The following is a 24,533-nucleotide window of genomic DNA, read 5'->3' as shown; positions in this document are numbered from 1 at the left end:
ATGAATTAATTTAATCCAGGTTAAAAAAAAATAGCATCAAATTACTTCATTTTTTGTTGTTTGTTCAGTGATAGCACCAACATTACTTCCTTTCAATTGATATGTAATTATTATGTACTTCATTCGTTCCACGGTAGTGAAGTCATTTTTCCATTTTGGGACGTTCCATCATAGTAAGACATTTTCTTATTTAGCAAAAAGTAACACATTTTTCCCACTTACTTTGTTCACTTTCTTACTTTATTCTTTCTATTTTTCTATCTTTACTACTTTATTATCTCTTCACTTAATATATTTAAAATCTCTTTCTTAATCTCCGTACCGAAAAAAATAATTTTACTACTATGGAACATAGGGAGTAAGTTTTAATTTTTTAGTTCACTTTCGATTTTCTTCCCCGATTTCTTTCAACAGAATCTGACAAATTAAAAGTTCGATGTATTTGAATTTTTAAAAAATAACTTCAAGAAAAAAACCAAAAAATACAGAAAGTTCTACTACATTCAAATAATCCTTATATAATTAATGATGTGATTGAATGAAAATACAAGACTGGAAAACAAAAAGTAAAAAGATTTTGCGCGTGAATGTGATTCCCAGCAAAGCCATCAAGATCAATAAAATTCTAACCTTCACGAAAATGAAATATTCACAGAACCACTGAGTGAATATATTCAACTTATACATATATATTTATAGCAAATAAATATATACCACAAAGTTGTCATATCCGCGAATAATACAGCTCATTATACAAAGCAGCTAGATTACACAAATAGACACCAATCATAATTAAAGATACCCAAAACCCCAAATTATTAAAAAAAAACTTTGAAAAAAAATAGGAGGAAATAAACCAAAAAATAAATACTAAGTCACTCCTCCCTCTTTTCTCCGTATACTGTTTTGCTCCATTCTGCAGTGCACTCACTGCATTTATTTTTTATTTCATATTTTCACAAACAAAAAGTGAATAGCTCTTCATCCTTTTTTTTCCTTTTCAGCAGCAAATTCTCCACCAAGATTTCCAACCGTACGGCCGACCAAGGTTCAGGTTCTCAAACTGACAGATAGAGACAACAACCTTTGCAAAATGAAAGGTTACGAAATTTAAGGAACAGAAGAAAAGGTAAGCCTAGATTCCACCCTTCGTCCACGTGGCGGGCCCACAACACCGCCACGTGGATCTCAAAAAAAGATTCACCTACGCTACTGCTGTGATCAATCGAATCTCACAACCGTTATTTGTATTTTTACTAGTACCTCCGCCGCCTTTGTAGTTCATACTACAACGGGGGCAGTGATTGCGGGGCCCAGCATCAGCGGCCCAGCGAAGACCATCTGGTCCTCGTATAAAAACTGGCCGACGAGGCTGGTGCTGGGCTCCGCCACCAGCCTCTGCCACGCCTCCTCCGCCTCCTCGCCGCGTTTGCGAAAGACCTCGGTCGCGTCGAGCTTGTGCATCCGGCACTGAAGGTGCTCCGCCTGCCGCAGAATGTTCAGCAGCCGCCGAATGTTCTGCCGCTGGCGGGAGGCCAGGATTTGGGTGTTGAATTTGATCTGATCAATTCCTCTGCTGAGGAGCTTCGCCTTGGCGGCGGCGGAGGCGCGACCCTCGCTCCTGAAGTACTCGTCGAGCTCCGGCACGCCGATGGCTCGGCGGATCCCGCGGCTGTACTCTCCAGCGGGGTCGAAGAACTCGCGCGCCTCCTCCACCAGACCCGAGTCGACCATCTGGTCGACTCGGGCAGACACGAACGAGTTGAGGAGAGGCTTCGCCACGTCGACCCACAGAAGGCAGCAGTCGTACCTTGACCGGAAGTGAAGGTCGTCGTTGATGAGCGCTTTGATGAAGGAGTTGGAGCCGCCGGCGATGATGGGCGTCCGCCCCCTCTCGGTGATGTCGTCGGCGGCGGCGGTGGCGTGGTGGACGAAGTCGTGTGCCCAGTAGTCCGCGGTGGGTTCCACGAATCCGAGGAGGTGATGCGGCACGAGGCCGCATTCCTCCTCTGTGACTTTGTTCGTTACTATGTCGAGTCCCTTGAAAACTTGAATTTTGTCGGAGTTGATGACTTCAGCGTCGAATCGGATCGCCAGCTCGATCGACAGCCGGGATTTTCCGGTCCCGGTGGCGCCCATTACAACCACCACCTTCTCCTTCCGCCGGGGGCGGGGAATGAGGTTGATCAGACCGCCGGGGAAGTTCACCATCGGCGGCTGCGTTTGCTTGCACGCGGCCGAGAGTGAAATATTCATGCTTATATCTTTATACTCTGTTTTACTCCTGTTTCATTACCAAAATTAATCAGTTTTTTTAATCAAAAAACCAACACATAATCAAATTTGAATTAAATGAAACAATCATGGATCACTATATGCACCTTTGGATGTGTGTTTGACACAGATGCGGCGAACCGCTGCTGAAAATGGGGAGATTTATTGGCAACTGTAATTATGCGTAGTGATGGAGTGAAGATAAGTATGGAGAAAGTGTTGTTGATAAGTTAATACTTTGTTGTTTGAATTGGTTTGAGTGGTGTGATGTATTTATACTAGTTGGAGGGGGAGAGTGTACCCATGCAAGTAAACTGGTCAATGCTTTACACGTGTCAACCGTATCTTCATTTGAATATATTGTGAGCTACTTCGGCGTGCCACGGGTACACTGACTACGATCTTAAAACACAAAAATGTTTGTGTTTATAGTTTAAAGATTAAGCTTTGAGTTGATATAAGTGTACTAATAAATAAACCATGTATGCTTTGAGAACCATGATATTATGATAATAATTTTACAATATACTCCTTCGTTTCCACTATAAGTGAATCACCTTTCTTTTCAAGACATCCCATCTAAATGAATTGTTTTCTTTTTTAGCAAAAAAAAATATATTTTCTCGTTTTTACTTTATTCATTCAACTACTTTATTATCTCTTCTTTTTTTACTATATATCCACTTAACTCTTTACTCTTTCAATATTATTTTCTTAAATCTCATGTACAAAATAAATGTCATGTGAGAAATTAATTATCATCATATATTCAAGATTACATAATTGAATATAAATTGAGCAAGATCTTTGAATAACATGTATTTCACGTAATTAACCATAAACATAATGGATCGAAAACTTACCTTGACGATCCAGAGCGGAAGCGATTGGGGAAGATGAAGAGGACTTCCTCAAATTTTCTTTGGCGTAGTAGCGCAACTCCAACTCCAACTCCAATGATTTGTTTCTCTCTCTTTCCTTTGTTTATGTGTTCTCTGTGATTTGATAGATCACCACACTTGTATATATAGGCAGAGAGAGGACAAACCCTTATTATAAAACATTAAAGCTCTTTCCATCAAAGTGACTATTTAATTAGGACAATTTCTTTTTGACCAAGTAATACCAAAATCAAATTAAATAATTAATTATAACAATTTGATTTGATTTTTATAGTCCATAATATATCAAACCATAAATATACACATGCGTCCATTTTCTTTCCTTAATAATCAAAGAAATCAAATAATCCTTTCACTTAATGACAATCCTCTCTAGAAATCTCGGATTGCAATTACCCTTGGAAAGGAATTGCGTATATATTCACCCACGATTTTCGCTTAATGCTATAATTCATAGTAATAAATGATTCTTGCATCAACATAATTCATAGTACTAGTTGTTTGGGATGAAGATGAAGACTAAACCCTATAGCATGCTTTTATAAACAAAATCCTTAATTAATGCATGTTTAAGGTCTCTTGCGATAAAAATGAAGACTTGTGATGAGAGTTTATCTGTTGGTTATTTTCTAATTTTAGATATAATTTCGGTTGCTTTATTTGAGTCAATTTCTCTACCCTTTAAGGGATTGAATTTCTTTGAAGTTGCTTCCAATTGGGATTAGAAGTTAAGTCTACTTCTAATTCTACCCCCTTAAGAGATTCGTTCGTATAATTTTGAGTAAACAATACATTTCTATTTTTGTTGAAGAATGCTGGTCTACAGTAGACTACTGCATATGTTATTCCATGTTATTATCTCCGCTTTATATAACTACTAGCATGCATTTGTTTATGTATAAAAATAAATTATAAAAGTATAATAAAATAAACAACAAATTTAGAACAGCCCAAAAATAGAACAAAAATAGAAAAACCCTGAATGGCCATTGATATGCATAGTAGCTTATGTGATTGACTGATTTATATATGAATAATTAGGTTTTCTTATCCTACCGTAATGTTTATGTTGTCCTACTACCTACAGATATTGGCTACTTCCATAAATAAAAATAAAAGACATCAAGACCTAGTCTCTGTTTATTATTCTAAAAGTAGGCATGGCAATTGTCGTGTCACGCAATGATCTAAGATTCCAATAAATCTTCGTGGTCTAAAATAGTCGTACCTTAATTTTACCCTTATTAGAAGTTAATTGATTATCAAGTTCATATGTAATCATTCTTGTTTTGTTGCATTTTTCTTCAGTTCTTGTTTCACTGAGGTGTAGTGAAAAGTAGTTCATCAAATCAGTCAGTAAGAACTTTTTATAGAAATAAAAAATGCAAAACAAAGCCAGAAATAAAATACAACAAAAAATCAACTCCCTATAAAAACAAAGCACTGATTAAGGTATAAACCAAAATAAATTACAACATCAAAATCAGTCAGTAAGAATTTTTTATAGAACAAAAAACAAATGCAAAACAAAGCCAAAAAATAAAATACTACAAAAAATCAACTCCCTATAAAAACAAAAGCACTGATTAAGGTATAAACCACATAAAAATCAAGGACAAACAACAAAGCATGAATATAACTACCATGTTAATCTAAAGATAGGACTTAGCACGTCCAATGGCGCAGTTCATTTCATGTCAATTTTCTAGCCAGCTATTGTCAATTTTCCATTTTATGCATAGTGGTTTCAAATCTAACATAAAATGAATTTAAAATGTATTAGGAAATAATATAAATAACAGATATTCATTTCCTGTGTATTATTACAATCAAATGCAAGATTTACCTAAATATCAAAAGAGAAATAAAATAAACAAAGAACACTAGCTAGCACAACAAATAAAAAAATTGGCAGATAATTACACTGCGTATAATTAATTAGTTAATAGCTTTATTGCAGTTTGTTCAGGTTTGTCATTATCTTGCCATTTAACTATAAGCACTGATCACATTAATTATCAACATTAGGTGGGCAAGTTGTTTTCCAAAAAGTAGCGGCGAGAATCATTCTAGTACATATATACAGTGCTTAGCTACCACAATTAATTACTAATTAATTATATCTTATCTAGGCACCCCACCTTAATTATACTAATAAATCCTAAGCCTCAACTTTTTGCTCGACGATTACTTAATTTTTAATTTCCTAATTAATTAAATTGACTAACTTAGGTCGATCGGTTTATCTCAAAGAATTTTGCTGTCATATTCACTAGAAAGCTTAAATTGAATCGCAAAATAAAGGTGTCCGTCCTGGGTAACTAAATTAATATATATACTATACCTATTAACCCTAAAAGATAAGAGCATCCACAACCGTGCTCTTGCCAGCGGCACGGTTGTGGGCCCGGGCGGTACTATTCATGCCTGCTCTCTGGCAAGAGCACAACACCCACAACTGTGCTCTTCCGCAAGTACGAGCACAATTAATTTAAAATTCAATTAAACAATAACATTTCCATAATATTAAAATTCATTTAAAAACCACAATAAATATTACAAATGATAAATAAAATTAAACATTACATAATTAAAATCCTAAATAAAATTAAACGCCTGAAGTAATCTGCCGGAAACCGCGGATGGTCGGCAAAGTAGTCGGCAACGAGCCTTTCGTGGGCTCCCTCCCGGTCACGATGGATGTAGCGCCGATTTGATCTAGTGCGTTGAGGAGGATGAGCGGGGGTATTCGCCGCGACATATGCTTCGTAAGCGGCACGATGTTGTTCGTAGTATTCTTGTTCTTCGCGCTCCGCTTCCGCCATGAGATGAGTGAAATCCATTTGATGTTTTGAGTGAAGGTTGAATGTGTTGATAGTTTGTATAAGAATTATGAATGAGAGATGAATGAGAGATGAATTGATGTGATAAATGAGTGATGAATGTGTGTATTTATAGATGATTTTGGGAAAAAAAATCAAAAAAAATCAAAAAAATTCAGAAAAAAACGGGAAAAAACGGCCATATTTTTGGGATTTTTTTTTTATTTTTTAGCATTATTTATAATTAAATACCGATTTTAAAAAAAAATTTGAATGCAACGGCTACGCCGTTGCCCAATCCCGTGCCGCCACGTGTGCGTCCGCTGGCACGGACGTGCTCGATACATTGAGCAGCGCCGTGTCAGCGGCGCGAGCGCAGCGGCGGCGACCCTTCTCCTTGCCGCTGGCACGGACGGCGGTGGCGACGACCGCCACCGCTGCGGATGCTCTAAGAGGATGCGAAGTTACTTGATTTATTTTTATATAGGTATAAAAGTTATTGACGCGGGAAAATCCTTTACTGCAAACTGTACGTCTTTATAATGTTTTATTAGCATTAGCAATGGGGCGCCCTAAGGGACGCCCTAAAGCCCGTCCTATGCACCGCCACTTCAGCATTTTATCCTCCTACCCTTCCACCTGCAGTGGGGCGCCATATAAGCCTCCCTAAAGGTCGCCCTAAGCATTTTCTTTATTTGAATATTTAAATAACTACAAAAATTGGAAAAAAAACCTTCATTTCATTTAAAATTAATACATTACAATACGGATTAAAAAATACGCATTCTTAACGACGGCGGTTACGGGCCCAAACTTCTTCAACCATGTCGTTCATGAATTGAGCATGGTCTTGTTGGTTGCGCATTGATGCCTGTCTAGACAGAACCTCATTGAAGCCCGTCGGTAATCCTCGAGCGTGGGCCGCGGTTGCCATGCTGGAGCTAGATCTACCTTCATCATCGGCCCAATCGGTGACGCTTCCACCTTTGTGTTCGACTATCATGCACGCATACATGACATCGGCGATGACTTCCTTGAACCAGAGACGCGCCGGCCCTTTCACTATTGCCCACCTTGATTGGAGCACACCAAATGCCCGCTCCACATCCTTCCGCGCCGCCTCCTACTTTTGCGCAAATAAAACTCTCTTCTCACCCATTGAGCAACTGATCGTCTTCAGAAAAACAGGCCACCTTAGGTATATGTCATCGGCCAAGTAGTACCCCATGTGATATTGGCGCCTGTTGGCAGTGAACTCGATGGCCGGGCCGTTGCCATTGCATTGCTCGGTGAAGAGGGTGGATGCGTTGAGGACGTTGATGTCGTTGTTCGACCCCGCTACACGGAAGTAAGCATGCCAGATCTAGAGCCGATACTCAGCGACAGCTTCGAGGATCATCGTCGGGTGGCTGCCATTGTATCCACTAGTAAATTGGCCTCTCCACGCCCTCGGACAATTCTTCCACTCCCAGTGCATACATTCAATGCTCCCTAGCATCCCAGGAAAGCCGTGCTCCGTCTCGTGCATCTTCATCAGGCCCTGGCAATCCACAGCAGTCGGCTTTCGCAAATATGTGTCGTTGTAAGCCTCCACAACTCCCTACAAAATCTCTTCAGGCACTCGCGGCCAGTTGTCTCCCCGACGTGAAGGTACTCGTCGAACATGTCCGTCGTGGTGTAGTAGGCCAACTGCCGGAGTGCAATCGTGCACTTCTACAACGGCGTAAGTCCGGGTCTACCGATGCCATCTTCCCGATACTGGAAGTATTCATCACGTGACTCCAACGTCTGAACAATGCTGAGAAAAAGATAACGATGCATTCTAAACCTGCGGTGAAAAACAGTCGGGCCCCACCGTGGTTGCTCGGCAAAATAGTCTGCAAATAGACGTTTGTGAGCTACGACGTGTTCGCGGCGGACAAATGTCCAACGTCGAATAGGCCTGGGAATCTGCTCTGCCACCGCCACCTGCTCCGCCGCCGCCTCCTCCTCGCACTGCATTTCGGCTAAGCAATCTGCCATTGCGTCATTGACGGCATCGAATAAAGCTCGCGTCAAGGTCCGACTAACGCCCTCTGAGGTACTCCAGTCGTCGCCGTGGTTCATTTTTGTTTGTGAGATATTATCGAAATATTCGTATGGAATGTGAGAGATGAGAGAAATGTTCGTATGAAAAATAGAATGACAAACGAGGTTTAAATAGATACAAATTCGAAAGAAAAAAAACGAAAACTCGTTGCATCATCCGCGCCATCGTCCGCTTCGCCCACAATAGGCGGACGATGCATCGGGCATCGTCTGCCCCATTGCGTGCATCGTCTGCCCCATTGCGGATGCTCTTATTCTATCATCGTATATGTATATGTGTGTGTTTTATTGAGGATATGTTCATTTTGTAAAATTCCTGTTTGAAGATTTTGTTTTCAAGATTTTTATCATCAGTAAGCTTTTGAAAAATATAGGCTTCATGACTATATATGATGATCACGTGCATTTATTGTACGGAAAAGATTTCATTAAAATCTATATATATGTTGGGGAAAAAGGTTAAAGGCTTATAATATGCTTTCACACTTAATTCTTTTTAATTATTTAAATAATCATTTCATGGGTATGAGTTGGATCAATAAATAAGTGATTAAAGTTAGCATAGATTCTTCTATCATAATATATTAACTTGACGGCACATCTCCTCTTTATAAGTATTAGGAGAATAGAGTCAAAAGTTGAATTGAAGGTTCAAGATCTAAAGGAATTGCGTTAGTCCTTAAATAAGTATACTGAAGTTATTCGTCTGTTTAAATATCTATCTTTTGGAGTAGTAGTTAGTAAACTAATCTTTAGGTAGCTTGGTAATATATTATGATAGGATGCTAGGTGATTAATCCCATTTACTAGGGTTTAATTATAATTTAATACAAGCAAACTGTGATGGCATGGATGCATGTGTCACGACCGCATTTTCTAAGGATAGAAAACACGGTTGATCGCGACTAGGGGAGGGTTAAAGAAGCGAGGAAGAAAGGGAAAAACAACACACTTTGACCATAGCTCCAAACAAATGGGAATAGCTCGAAATAAAATCAGAGTTTTGAACAAAATAGACTTGAGACTTTTAAGATGCACAACGGAAGCAAATGAACGCGGTTCCATGTATGAAGACATGAACCTCCGAGAGTCAAAATCTGACTGAATTAAATGTCTTGTCTCAATAGCACTTCCTCCACCACTTCGCTGCTCAACCTGCACATTTAGAAATATATGCAGGGTTGAGTACAAAAAAGTACTCAGTGAACACATTGCCGAAAATTACACATATACATTTGAAAATATTGTCAAGCCATCATCACAGTAACACTCGGGGGTGTTATTGAAAAGACCCGAGCTTACTAAAAATATTCACATTGGGTTGCAACCCCTTTTTCCTGTACTTAGCCATATCTGATCACATTGTGCCGTTGAGATGGTGTTCTCACACGGTCACCTTCCCTGCCCATCATGTCAGAGGTTACCATGTACCGGGAAGGTGGCCACCTTCCACGGTCATCTTCTCTGCCGTTCACGGTCAGAGGTTCCCAGTAGGGACACCACCCTACTAGGACTCAAAATCGAATCGATTCACATATATCATCTTTCATAATTCACTTGGCCTTAGCCAAACAGATAGGCATCATACACAAAACATTTATGGCAAGACAACATCTTTAAAACATCCACGAACATGTGTTTGTGTTTTCACAAAATACGATTTGTATTTTAGTATAAGAAAACTCACCTTGTTCGTTTAGTTCCTTTAACTTGAATTTCTTACTCCGACCTTACTCGCGGAGATAACCTTTTGAAACAACACAATAGGAAAGAAAATACTAATTTAGTAAAAAAAACTAATTAAATAAAAATTTCAAGGTTTAACCTTATTATTAATCTTATTTTTATTATTATTTTTATTAGTATTATTATTATAATTATAATTATTATAATAATAATAATAATTATTATTATTATATTTATTAACATAATTAACATTATCACTAATATTAGATTTACTCCCAAAGATATTATTTTCTAAACTAGAAGAAGACTCTCTTTTATTTATTTTAGCCCAAAAATTAATTAAATTCGAAAATGGGCCTCACACCCAAAATGTAATGCAGCCCCAAAATTAATATGAAGGAGGTTGGGCTCGAATTAATTGCATAGCCTAATGCTAGTTATATTAATGGCCCAAAACCATTTAATTCATTAGCCCAAGACTTAAGCCCAAATTAAAGAAACCATATGTTAAAGACCTAAGTCTTCTTCTTCCTCATTTCACAAATACGCAGCAGCTTCTCTTCTCCAGCCTCACCGCCGCCTCCCGCCGTCGCCATCCTCAGCACCACCGTCTGCCGACGTCTCCTCCCTCTTCTCTCTCTCTCTCCTCTCTTCCTCTCTTCTCCCCCCCTCTCTCTGACTCACGGCTATGCTCACGCCGCCGCCGATTCGTCGTCATCGTCCAGCCACTGCAGCCGCTGCTCCGTCGCCGCCGGAAGACGCTGCTGTCGCCGTCCGTCGTTGCCGCGCAGTCACCTCGCTAGGAAGACGCTGCTCGCCGGTGGTCGTGCAGCCCCGAATATCACCGCAACTAACCGAACAGCCCCGCACCACCCCGAAATTCTCGATTTCTGACTTGCCGATAAGTTCTTACTTGTTTTGGTGAAGTTAAAGTTCGTTTCTTTTAATTGAGTTGCCCGAGTTACTAGTTTGGTTTAGTTATCGTTGTCGTATGTTGCGTTGGTTACATGATATGCAAAGAATGTGACTGAAATTGAGGAAACAAGGGATCATATACCTTGAACGGATTTTGAGCAAATTCTTAGCGAATGAACGGTAGTTTTCCCCCGTCGGGTTGGGTTCTCGGTCTCTTGAATTAAGGTTGAGAGGAAAAGTCTTCTCTTCTTGAATCTTGATTGCAGAGATAGAGAGAAAGATTATTTATTTTTATTTTTATTTTTAAAAAGAAAAAATATAGAGGGAATGGTGGGAGATATTTAGGGAGTGGGAGAGAGATTCGTGGGAGAGAGGGAAGGATGTGGAAAATATCAAAGAATCATTAAATACTTGATTTACAAACTTGGTGGCCAAGTTTGATTAAATTATTATTATTATTATTATTATTATTATTATTATTATTATTATTATTATTATTATTTTATTAATTATTTGAGTATTTGCTTACTTAATCATTTAATTTGATGTAGGTATAATCGGTTCAAGTTTGTGGCCGTCCATGTTGAAGTACCCGCTTCCATACGATGTATAAATTAAATTTTGTTGGACTTTTGTTGGATGTATCGGACATTAAAATTTTTATTTGGTGTTATTAGTTTTTTTTTTTTACTTGAAATATTCGTTCGAGAACGAAGCGACGATTATTTATAATTCCAAGATAAATTAGCATACATGAAAATGGCAGATTTCGAATACTACAACGATCACTTATTATTTATCTTTAGGCTAATAATAAAAATAAGGTACGAAAGTTCGGGTTGTTACATTCTACCCCCCTTAAAGAAATTTCGTCCCGAAATTTAGGAAGTACTTAGACTAAAGGCTCGGGATATTTCTCCTCTAGCTCCCATGTTGCCTCTTCTTGTCCGTGGTTTTTCCACAAAACCTTCAGTGTAGTAATCGACTTGTTCCGAAGTGCTGCACCTTTCGGTCTAGTATTTCTACCGGCTTTTCTTCGTAACTCAGGTTAGGCTCTAGAGCGATTTCTTCGTGACGCATCACATTTTTTTTTCCAGGTCAAACACGTACCTTCGAAGTTGGGAGACATGGAATACGTTGTGTACGTTCCTAATGTTGGGTGGTAATGCCAAGCGATATGCTACTGGACCCACTTCATTCAGAATTTCATAGGGTCCAATGAATCGTGGTTTTAGCTTACCTTCGAGTCCAAATCTGGTTATTCTTTTAGAAGGAGATACTTTCAAAAAGACCTTCTCTCCGATGTTAAATTTCAATTCGGTTCAACGTTCACGACGTAGGTTTTTTTTTTTTTCTGCAGTGGTCAGCGTCTTGCCTCCCATGAGGGTCTCACGGGAGGAAATATAGAGGTGATCTAACCGTTTTAACTTTGATAGGAACTGAATTTGGGATTCCAAGAGAAATATTCGAATCGTTCTTGCTTTGTGTAGGCTCCAAAGTAGTCATGAAAATAAAACGATTATAATTATTTCAATTACGTTAGTGTTTGGTTCACCACAAACTTTCACCAGTAGCTTGCAACAAGGGTTTTCATGAAGTGCAAAGACTAGGCTCAATTGGGCTCATTATGCTCACTCCCAGAAAAGAAAAGATACAACTTCAAAGGGCTTGAGCTATACCCATAGAACTTGAGAATTTTATTTTGGGAAGAGCTTGTCAGATGGAATAAATTGCGAAAGTGAGGGTATGAGGAAGAGAATGTAGATGTCAACAATAGGTTGTCAATAATATTCAAAATGAACAATCAAGTAGAAAAGTTCAAGTATCCCCAGATGATAACAGGAAGACCTGAGATGGTTGGTTACAAATGGATTTGAAAAGAAGAGGAAAAACAAACAATTGCAATTTGCTCGACAACACTGTGATAGAAGATCATATCAACGAAATTTTTAGAGTTTATAAGCAATTCAGGAAAACTAACTAATAAAGAGGGCAACAAGAGGAAACTAGCAAAGGGAGAAACAATGTGCCAGCTTTAACATGGAGCTTGCAGAAAAGCTCAAATCAAGAGACAACAGTCATATTTGAATTCAGAAGATGAGAGTACTCATGTAAAACAAAGAGCTTGTTAATAAGAATGTCTGAAAACACAAAGGGTCAAATTAAAAGGTTTAAGGTCTCACCAGATGGCTGTTCCAATATAGTAAGACTGAAAATGATTGGTCTCAAGTGGATTTGAGAAAGAAGAAAATCAAGGAACTACCCTTTTGGGTCAACAACATCGCGATACTATATCACGTTAATGAATTCACAAAGTTTATAACCAAATCACGGAAATTAACTAGTAGAGAAGACAACCAGAGCAAACTAGTTCAGGGAGAAAACAAATTGCTAGACTTGGAGTTACTGAAGAGCTCAAAGCATGATGGAATAATTGTAGTGGAATTAATAAGAGGGAAATACTCATATAAAATAAAGAGCTTGTCAAGAAGCACTTTTGAACACACAAAAGTCCACTAATGATCTTTGAATAACATATTATCATTGAAGAAACAATTGCTTAAGAAGCATGATCATTCTGAAGGCTATAAATAAAGTAACTCCTAGTATAGGAGTTTGGTGGCAAGAATTTAGGTAGTCAAAGTATTGCTTTTATACAGAACGAGTAAAGAAGGACCGTAGTCATTGGAGGTTATTAGAAAACAGGAGGGAGCAAGCTCAGAACTGAAAGTGATTCACAACCCTGACATAGAAGAGGGAAATAATGGCACGTTACCTTGCAAAAGGAGTCATTTAAGGTCTTAATTCAACAAAAGTATTTTGATCAAGGGGGATGCGAGAAAATGAAATTCATGGGAATCCAAGTAAGAGTTGCTGATGAATCTTTTTGGTTAACTACAATGGTGATACTCCCTTGTTAATTCTTCATAAAGAACGGTAACTGAGTTATGAGAAACTTTGGTCACAAGCTACTTGCACCTTACGATCACGTCAGATGACCATATGTGGGGATTATGACTCTTTGGTACTCCCGGTTCGTCATAACGCTCATCCTCGTAACACGTCGTTTCTGTTTATTTATATTGTAGAGCTAGGTTCTTTGTTTACATTGTAATCATATTCTCTTGCTATGTATTTGTACATCGCTTAGTTGGGTCAAGGGTATGATCCTTTGGAGTGATTGGATTGTCAAGAAAGACAATGCCTAACCCAGATTATTCATGTCATTGGAACGTAGAGAATGGCATCTAACCCCTACCACATTTCTAGAAGCATCGTTTTGTTCTGTGTTGGATTACTTTTCTCGTGACGAAGTTTCATTCTTATCGCATCCTTTTTTTTTCGTCACTCAGGAAAGCGATAAATGTTCATACTGTACTTCTAAGTTAGAGTTCATATTGTGTTCTAGAAGGAACGCATAAAGTATTCTAAGTTCTTGGAAATTTCGATTTCCCCATACTAGCAACATGATCAATTACTAACTCAAAAAGAGACATCATTTCACCAACTCAAAAAGAGACATCATTTCAACAATTGACACCAGACTCATATACTTTATACTTTCATATTTCAGTACCTTTTTCCATTTAGGAAAGATACTTCTTTTATTTATACATTCACAGTCTTTAGCCAAGAAAAGACATACTAACTCTTTCTTTAAGCATGCTACCAAATCAAGTAACATCAACTCTTTCTTTAAACTTGGTATTTTCATTTGTTCACTCAAATTAACTGCATGAGTTATTCCTCCATTTCAAACTTTCAAACATCTCGACTTTCTTTTGAAAAAGAACAAGTTACCTTTTTCCTCATTGAGCGCGATTGGTGGGAGTGCTAAGAGCATTTTCATCGATTAGACAGTCTAGTGGAACAAGGCTAGACCAAAGATTATTGAAAAAGACTCTCGGGTTCAGAGCGAGAAAGAATGCTCTGATACCACTCTGTCACGACCGCATTTTCTAAGGATAGAAAACACGGTTGATCGCGACTAGGGGAGGGTTAAAGAAGCGGGGAAGAAAGGGAAAAACAACACACTTTGACCATAGCTCCAAACAAATGGGAATAGCTCGAAATAAAATCAGAGTTTTGAACAAAATAGACTTGAGTCTTTTAAGATGCACAACGGAAGCAAATGAACGCGGTTCCATGTATGAAGACATGAACCTCCGAGAGTCAAAATCTGACTGAATTAAATGTCTTGTCTCAATAGCACTTCCTCCACCACTTCGCTGCTCAACCTGCACATTTAGAAATATATGCAGGGTTGAGTACAAAAAAGTACTCAGTGAACACATTGCCGAAAATTACACATATACATTTGAAAATATTGTCAAGCCATCATCACAGTAACACTCGGGGGTGTTATTGAAAAGACCCGAGCTTACTAAAAATATTCACATTGGGTTGCAACCCCTTTTTCCTGTACTTAGCCATATCTGATCACATTGTGCCGTTGAGATGGTGTTCTCACACGGTCACCTTCCCTGCCCATCATGTCAGAGGTTACCATGTACCGGGAAGGTGGCCACCTTCCACGGTCATCTTCTCTGCCGTTCACGGTCAGAGGTTCCCAGTAGGGACACCACCCTACTAGGACTCAAAATCGAATCGATTCACATATATCATCTTTCATAATTCACTTGGCCTTAGCCAAACAGATAGGCATCATACACAAAACATTTATGGCAAGACAACATCTTTAAAACATCCACGAACATGTGTTTGTGTTTTCACAAAATACGATTTGTATTTTAGTATAAGAAAACTCACCTTGTTCGTTTAGTTCCTTTAACTTGAATTTCTTACTCCGACCTTACTCGCGGAGATAACCTTTTGAAACAACACAATAGGAAAGAAAATACTAATTTAGTAAAAAAAACTAATTAAATAAAAATTTCAAGGTTTAACCTTATTATTAATCTTATTTTTATTATTATTTTTATTAGTATTATTATTATTATAATTATAATTATTATAATAATAATAATTATTATTATTATTATATTTATTAACATAATTAACATTATCACTAATATTAGATTTACTCCCAAAGATATTATTTTCTAAACTAGAAGAAGACTCTCTTTTATTTATTTTAGCCCAAAAATTAATTAAATTCGAAAATGGGCCTCACACCCAAAATGTAATGCAGCCCCAAAATTAATATGAAGGAGGTTGGGCTCGAATTAATTGCATAGCCTAATGCTAGTTATATTAATGGCCCAAAACCATTTAATTCATTAGCCCAAGACTTAAGCCCAAATTAAAGAAACCATATGTTAAAGACCTAAGTCTTCTTCTTCCTCATTTCACAAATACGCAGCAGCTTCTCTTCTCCAGCCTCACCGCCGCCTCCCGCCGTCGCCATCCTCAGCACCACCGTCTGCCGACGTCTCCTCCCTCTTCTCTCTCTCTCTCCTCTCTTCCTCTCTTCTCCCCCCCTCTCTCTGACTCACGGCTATGCTCACGCCGCCGCCGATTCGTCGTCATCGTCCAGCCACTGCAGCCGCTGCTCCGTCGCCGCCGGAAGACGCTGCTGTCGCCACCGGAAGCCGCGACGCCGCTGCTGTCGCCGTCCGTCGTTGCCGCGCAGTCACCTCGCCAGGAAGACGCTGCTCGCCGGTGGTCGTGCAGCCCCGAATATCACCGCAACTAACCGAACAGCCCCGCACCACCCCGAAATTCTCGATTTCTGACTTGCCGATAAGTTCTTACTTGTTTTGGTGAAGTTAAAGTTCGTTTCTTTTAATTGAGTTGCCCGAGTTACTAGTTTGATTTAGTTATCGTTGTCGTATGTTGCGTTGGTTACATTATATGCAAAGAATGTGACTGAAATTGAGGAAACAAGGGATCATATACCTTGAACGGATTTTGAGCAAATTCTTAGCGAATGAACGGTAGTTTCCCCCCGTCGGGTTGGGTTCTCGGTCTCTTGAATTAAGGTTGAGAGGAAAAGTCTTCTCTTCTTGAATCTTGATTGCAGAGATAGAGAGAAAGATTATTTATTTTTATTTTTATTTTTTTAAAAAGAAAAAATATAGAGGGAATGGTGGGAGATATTTAGGGAGTGGGAGAGAGATTCATGGGAGAGAGGGAAGGATGTGGAAAATATCAAAGAATCATTAAATACTTGATTTACAAACTTGGTGGCCAAGTTTGATTAAATTATTATTATTATTATTATTATTATTATTATTATTATTATTATAATTATTATTATTATTATTATTATTATTATTATTTTATTAATTATTTGAGTATTTGCTTACTTAATCATTTAATTTGATGTAGGTATAATCGGTTCAAGTTTGTGGCCGTCCATGTTGAAGTACCCGCTTCCATACGATGTATAAATTAAATTTTGTTGGACTTTTGTTGGATGTATCGGACATTAAAATTTTTATTTGGTGTTATTAGTTTTTTTTTTTTACTTGAAATATTCGTTCGAGAACGAAGCGACGATTATTTATAATTCCAAGATAAATTAGCATACATGAAAATGGCAGATTTCGAATACTACAACGATCACTTATTATTTATCTTTAGGCTAATAATAAAAATAAGGTACGAAAGTTCGGGTTGTTACAGCATGCGTCCAATCATGGTTTAATTATAAATTAGTATAAATGAGATCTTTCAAAATGAGAATAGTCGATTCAATTTAGGAAAGTGAAATCCACATTTTTGGGGGTTAAGGGAATCTGCATATATTTTTTAAATAAAAAGAAAGACTCAAATCATTCAAAATATAGTGAACAAACACTAAAAAAACTTAATTTTTAGGGATATAAAAATTGAGACATTTTTTTAAATAAAAAGAAAGACTCAAATCATTCAAAATATAGTGAACAAACACTAAAAAAACTTAATTTTTAGGGATATAAAAATTGAGACGCAATTACTTGTGTTAATTTTTTTTTAAAAATAACAACAATTAGGATGCAAAAGAAAGCGTTTTCAAATTAAAGATAAAATAACTTAATATTTTATTTTTAGAACGCTTATATTTGTACTTTAATTTTAGTTGGAACACTAACAATAAGAACCATTTTTAAAGCGTTGATGGTATATTTAGAAAAATAAATTAGCGTCATTAATTGTGCTACAAATGTCTTTAATGATTTTTGGTTTTAGTGAAAGGAGTATAAAAGCTAGAACAAACAAAAAAAACTCCCCAAAACCAAAGAAATACCAAAAAGTTCCAATACATCAAACACAACCTAGCAACCGCCTCAAGAAAAGCGAGTCCAAAAGCGAATCCAAGAGGAACACTCCACAAACTAAAGAGATTGTAATTATAATTCTTCTTCTTTTGTTGATTGAAGTTTTGGGAAATGAGATTCATATAATAATAAAAAGTAAAAACAAAAACTTAAAATTTACTTATCAATTTGCATTTGTTACAACTACTTAGAGGATTAATAACAACTAATAGATTCCCAAGTAGAGCATCTCCAACCATTTATACTAAATTCAAACTCATTTTAGTGTAAATGTCACATCAAATATGATTTTGCTCCAACCATTTACACTAAACTCAAACTTAAAAGAATATTCTCTATATTATGTCTTTTTTACTCACAAAATTTGAAAAAGTTTTTAGTTTTGGTTTAGTGCAAACCTAAAGATAGGTATTTTTTACTCAAAAACCAAAAATGAAATTGATTTTGGAGTACTATTGGAGCTAATTACCTTTCTCATTTTAAGTTTTAATGTACCTTCGTATGGTCTTAGATTTTGAATAACATTTCGACTTCAATATTTATATGACCTTCATGAGTGATACATGGTAAGTGCATATATAACATTAATTTTATATCAAAACTAGCAATGTTAATTTTCTCAATCATCTGATAAAATCGACATTTCTATTTTTCTTAAAATGAAAATAGTGTTAGCGTTGCAACTATTAAAAATTTTATTGAAAAATCAAAATCACAACAAAGTAGATTTTAACGATTAACCCTTAATTAATTAAATAATTCCAATCCCCAATTTTTCATTTTAGTTGATCAACGCTATTCTATCAACTTATGTATCTCCATATAATAAAAAATTGCATATATTTACATTTATTTGTATGGCATGCTATCACTGTGAAAACTCCCGTTGACATTATAAAAACTTGTATAATTAATTAGTTTTTTTAATCCATGAAAAAAGTGGAAGTTATCTTCGCCATCAAATGTGGTTATATATATCGATCCCACTTATAATTGAAATGTATGAATCGTAGAAGCAATTCAATTTTATGCAATTTCCTATAATCATATGTGAGAAGACTGTAAAATCATTATACCTAACCACCTTAATAAATTAAAACAAGAAAAGGTCGGGGACAAAACAATTGTAATGGCCATCGCATCAAACTTTATATTTTGGAATGTACAATCTAAATTCGCACTCACAATTTCATGAAAAACTACCCAAAAGTTCAAATTTAACTTCTAATTTATTATTACAATCATTAGGAGCTTATATATTAACAATATCTTCAAGTACCAACATGTTATACATTTTATATCCCAATCTTTGTAAAAGAATAAATAATCAATTTTATTGTTTTTTGGCAGTCAAACAGTATTGATTGAATTAAGGACAAGATGATCAAATATATTTATTTTGCAAAATGGAATTCAGAGAGAAATCACTTTCAAAACAAATCCAAATGGAAGAACCACTTCAAACATAATACATTATTGTTATAAAAAGGTGTCGACCACTATATTATCTTGCCAAATCACATGTACTAGCTAGCTAGTCATTTTTTCATTTATTGTTATTCAATTCTATATCAGAAAACAATGAGAAAACTTTCTCACTTGTCTTGTATATTAGTCTTATATGGCAATTTTATAAAATGATATCCACTCTATGTCATTGAATCATGGTCTCATATTTTATATGATAAGTTATTAATGATTGTCAATAGTTGAATATGCGAACACCAATTATTATGAGAGAAAAAATTCTTCTTAAAGTCCAGAATTAGAAACCAGAGTATACCATGAGCGGTGAAAATAAATATAATAGAAAATTCAATATAATATTAAATTTTTTCTAAAAGAATAACACAGAAGTTAACAAGTGACATAAAAATACCACACGACGAGGTTAGACATGCAAATGTATCTATCTGGTTTGAGCATACTCCATATTTATAAAAAAATACAATAGATCCAAGCTTGCGACGTCCACATGGAAAATTATTAAAATCCTTAAACCGTAATCTGGTGATCACAAATAGCAACAAAAAGAACTAACAAAGGAAAATAATGGCAAACTATCGAAGTCCTAAAGGAATATGCAAGACCAATAATGATGCTATTTTTATAAATGTTCATATATCCTATATACCTTATATATAGTGGTGGACACATAATTTTAATACTGGGGGGTCCAAATTACTGTTAACAATTTTTGCATATATAGTGTCAACTACGGCAGAAACAACCTGACTTGAATAGTACACAGTTGAAATAGAGATGAATACTGAGCGATAAATGGACAATATAAATTAAAGATACATATAATAATAGTGTCAGTGTCGAAATATTTGAAAATATATATTTTTTAAAAAATTTATTTTTAAAATTAAATTTACTAATATTATACTATGATATATGTATTTTTATGTGGTTGAAGATTTTTTTTAACTCTTAGATCATAAAGAACATTACTTTTGATCTTACAATCACAACATTTGTACAAATAGGAATATAAACAAAAACTACACAAATTTTATAGCGAAGGCGGTCCCAGCAAGATTGAACGCGGATCTCCGTGTTAGCAGTGCAACATATAAACCAATATGACTCTTATATACTTGTGATGAATACATAACATTACTTCAAATTGTAATTTTCGCATGATTTTGAAAGCATTGTATAATTACACTATCACATTTTTGTTTTGTTTTTCGAGGAAGTTCATCATCCATAGTTTTACAGCTATGTCGACAAAGTTTGCCTTTAATATGGAAAAGAAAAATGATACTCCATCTTAATCAGTAATGTTTTGTATCGACTTGAAAATGATGTTCATCTTTCATAGCAATATTGTATCGTCATTATAGTAAATATTTCTCTCATATGTTAATTATGAATTCGCATCATATTAGTTACATGAAAAATGTTATAATTTGAGATATAAAATGGATCTTTTTTTCTAGATTATTGATTATTAAACTAAAAAAAACTATCAGAATGATACTCTGAAAAGGGAAAAATAATGTTGGTCTTCATTAATCATAATTTCGTACTATCAAATTGGAAATGATACGAAGTTTACTTTTGATATGAAATAGGTAAATGATGATTTTCATTAGTAATGATACTACACCAAATTGAAAATATCATTGAGTAGTATTAGTAAAGACAAAATAAATTTTTTTAGAGTATCGAGTAATTAGTTATCATAGTAAATAAGTGTTACTATTAAACAAGTACGACTATCTATGTATATAATTGTAATGAACTATATTTAAACAGTTTAAATTTAAATATTCCATCTATATATGTGTAATATGAGCACGATATACTAAAGGGCTCAAAAATAATTATACTAAAGAAGTTATGGATTAATTTCATGAAGAAAGGAGCTCAAAATTAATTACTTATTATACTATAGAATTTATAGGTTTTAATGTTATTGGAGTGACCTTCCTCTCCCTCCCCGCTACCCTATAACTATAACGAATATTAATTGAAGATTACGAAGAATTTGAGTGAAAGATATATGCCTAAAGTAATTTTTTTTCATGGGGGAAATTAGTCATGTCAATTGGACTTTTTTGTCCTATGTTGTATTACTTTATACTATTTGAGAGAATCATTTCCTCGATACATTTGATATTAATAAGCAATCATGAGCAAGTCAATGTTGTGGAAGAAAAATAATATTTTTCTTAAATAAACCACCTTTAAACAAACAAGCCCCCGTGCAGAACCGTTTCTAAGATAATGTAAACTTATATAAAAAAAACATATACGTTTTATTCCTTGTTACAGATCACATATTTTTATTGGTTAAGAGTCATGTTACTTAACTAGATAATTTATCGAAGGGTCGTTTGGCTCCACTTAATGTGATTCCAAAAATGACCCCACTTCATCTCAGTGCACTGCATTTTTTTAATTCCAAATTCGAGCATGCTGTCTTTTCACTAGATCATCATTATTATAATTATGAATCTTGGCTGCTCCTGTTAATATTTTAATCAACTTTATGCTATTTTTTTTTTCCATTTTGACTCGGTATCTTGTTTAAGATATAAATAGTCAAAGAGTTTATGTTATTAATGTAATTATGCAAGTGTAATTGCAATTTCTGTGTCGGTCTAGAGTTGATGATTAGTGATGTCATAATATGTGTACTCGTTTTTTTATTAGTATAAGTGATGTCATAATATGTTTACTCGTTTCTTTTATTAATTTTTATTTTTAATTATAAAGTGACATATTTACTCCCCTTTATTTTATTTTTGTTTTATCTTTCTACTAAATCATCTCTCTTACTTTATTTTCTTTTAATTCAGTTCAATATAATTTGTTTAAATCTTGTGCTCAAAAGAAATCCATCACATATAGTGGAACGAAGAGTTATTTTATCGAAGTAGCATCTTATTTTATAGAAAATCTCCTTAAGGTGAATCACTATATAGTAACAAAAGATATAATATGATTCTAATTCACTATTGTGTAAATGAATCATTTATTTTGAATACTTCCTCCGATCCTCATTAAATGTCTTATATTTTCTAACTTGGATAGCCCCTAATAGATGTTCTATTTCACTTTTTTTAATTTTTAGTAAATGAATCCCACATTGCAGTAACTCATACTTCTCAGAATAATTATAAAAATTAACTAATATATAAAAGTGAGGTTCACGTTCTATTAACTTTTTAGTCTCACTTTCTCACAACATTAAATAATTGTTTAAAAGCACCGGTAAAGTATGAGACATTTAACTGGAACGAACGAGTAACTCCGGCCGTGTATTGCATCTAAATATAAGCTTTTTCACTCTTATATCGTGATTAACGCCTTCACTATTTTGATGAGATTGATTTAATCAGGTTATTCTTATTTCTCTTCACCACCCTCTATTCACCACTGTTGATTTTTATATTTTGGTGAGATTGATTTATTCAGGTTATTCTCTATTTCTCTTCATCACCCTCTATTCGCCACTATTGATTTTTATTTTGGCCAGTTTTAGGTTTGTTCATTGATTTTACATCAGATTTTTATTGTGAATTTGGAAATGTAGGCAGGGGACGAGGAGAAGGGTGAGGTGAGGGGGTGGATATAGGCGAAGGGCTTTGAAGATAGGACGATGGATATCGAGCTGAGTTTGGCCGAGTTTTAGTGGTTTCACTTGCGTCTTCAAGAATTTATTTTATCAATTAATTAATCAATATTTACCAAACGATTAATTCAATTTAAATTCATGCTCTCTCCGTTCTATAAAAATAGAGACTTTTGAGGCGACATGACTTTTGAGGCGACATGACTTTTAATGCTCAATTTATAAAGTATAATAGAGGTAGAAAAAAAAATATTAAAATATTGTTAGTGGAAATAAGACTTACATTATTAGAGAAAAAAATTACCCAAAATATAAGTTGACTATGTTTAATAGAGAGAATGTCTATTTTTATTGGTGAGATAGCATAATTGATCAAGTAGACACGGGCTGCTGATTGGACTGGGCCTGAAACGGCTTTTGTAATAATATCCGTTTCTGGCAATGGGCCTGAAACGGCTGAGTTGGGTCTTGTCACAAATGCTAGTATGCATCATTAGCAATAACATCAGTAGAAATATTGGTAGTACTCATTGTTCCATTGAAAAATTGTTCACTTCTTCTAATTATTTTCTTCGGTTCTTATATTTCTGCCGATAAATGTTTTACCATATAATAATAAATTTAATTATATCATTAATTATCGATTTCACTTAATTTTAATAAATTTGATATTATTTATTTAATTAATTTTATTATGACATACTCCATCCGTCCCCAAAAAATAGATTAGTTTTACCATCTTGGGTCGTCCCCCAAAATTAAAAAAAGTCTAAGTATGGAAAGTTTTGCAACAAATAATAATCATACACATCATTTATTACGTAGACCTCACAATCCACTAACCCTCATTCCCCTCCCCTTTTCCTATCTCTCTTTTATTGTTTCAAATTTCTTTCTTATTCACATTAAAACACATACTCCCTCCGTCCATAATAGATGACACACTTGGATAATGGCACGTGATTTTAGGAGATGTAGTTTTGTGTGTTGAATGGAGAGTAAAAATAATAAGTATATTTATATTAATGTGGGAGAATTTTTTCTAAAAAGGTAAACGTGACATCTTCTGTGGGACAAACTAAAAAGAAAAGTGTGACATCTATTATGAGACGAATGTAGTATCATTTATAAGTTTGTCAATTTTTTTGAAAAAGAGTGAGTATCTTATTTCATTAATTCATTCACAACAATTTTCATATAACAACTATTTATAACATGCGTTACACGTAAGTTCGTTTTGCCTAATGTTCTTTTACCCTTAATATGTGAAAGCTTCATATGTACATGACATTTTTTTGTTATTCCCGTCACTAATAATATCACCGCAAAGTAAGTACTAACAATTTTTCTTGATTGTTACCACTCCCTTCATTCCATCCCCAAAGAATATTAATATTAAGTTTGACACGAATTTTAATGCATAATTGAAAAATTAAAAGAAAAAGTTTTTAAAGTATTGTTAGTGGAAAATGAGTCACACTTCATTAGAGAGAAAGAAGTTTCCAAAATTAGAAAATTCATATTCCCTCTGTCT

General features: G+C 35.3%; 1 protein-coding gene and 4 long non-coding RNA genes across 5 annotated transcripts; 2 read left to right on the top strand and 3 right to left on the bottom strand.

Annotated features, from left to right (window-relative positions):
• Positions 1-749: 749 nt before the first annotated feature.
• LOC121793788 (adenylate isopentenyltransferase 5, chloroplastic-like) lies at positions 750-2,504 on the bottom strand. Its single transcript, XM_042191817.1, has 2 exons — positions 2,382-2,504; positions 750-2,284 (listed from the first exon to the last, which is right to left on the bottom strand). Exon 2 carries the CDS (start codon positions 2,254-2,256, stop codon positions 1,282-1,284), a length of 975 nt encoding a protein of 324 aa, XP_042047751.1. The 5' UTR covers positions 2,257-2,284; positions 2,382-2,504; the 3' UTR covers positions 750-1,281.
• A 6,673-nt stretch (positions 2,505-9,177) lies between these two features.
• LOC121795889 lies at positions 9,178-10,883 on the bottom strand. Its single transcript, XR_006049652.1, has 3 exons — positions 10,830-10,883; positions 9,774-9,833; positions 9,178-9,241 (listed from the first exon to the last, which is right to left on the bottom strand). It is a non-coding gene; the product is annotated as an uncharacterized LOC121795889 (long non-coding RNA).
• Positions 10,056-11,360, top strand: LOC121795887. Its single transcript, XR_006049650.1, has 2 exons — positions 10,056-10,698; positions 11,239-11,360. It is a non-coding gene; the product is annotated as an uncharacterized LOC121795887 (long non-coding RNA).
• Positions 11,361-14,861: 3,501 nt separating this feature from the next.
• LOC121795888 lies at positions 14,862-16,980 on the bottom strand. Its single transcript, XR_006049651.1, has 3 exons — positions 16,547-16,980; positions 15,458-15,517; positions 14,862-14,925 (listed from the first exon to the last, which is right to left on the bottom strand). It is a non-coding gene; the product is annotated as an uncharacterized LOC121795888 (long non-coding RNA).
• Positions 15,740-17,100, top strand: LOC121795886. Its single transcript, XR_006049649.1, has 2 exons — positions 15,740-16,415; positions 16,979-17,100. It is a non-coding gene; the product is annotated as an uncharacterized LOC121795886 (long non-coding RNA).
• Positions 17,101-24,533: the final 7,433 nt, after the last annotated feature.

This window comes from Salvia splendens, chromosome 3 (assembly GCF_004379255.2).
Source record: "Salvia splendens isolate huo1 chromosome 3, SspV2, whole genome shotgun sequence".
In the NCBI taxonomy this organism is placed as follows: Eukaryota; Viridiplantae; Streptophyta; class Magnoliopsida; order Lamiales; family Lamiaceae; genus Salvia; species Salvia splendens.
Note: the sequence above shows the minus strand (reverse complement) of the source record. Positions and strands in the feature narration are given on the sequence as shown.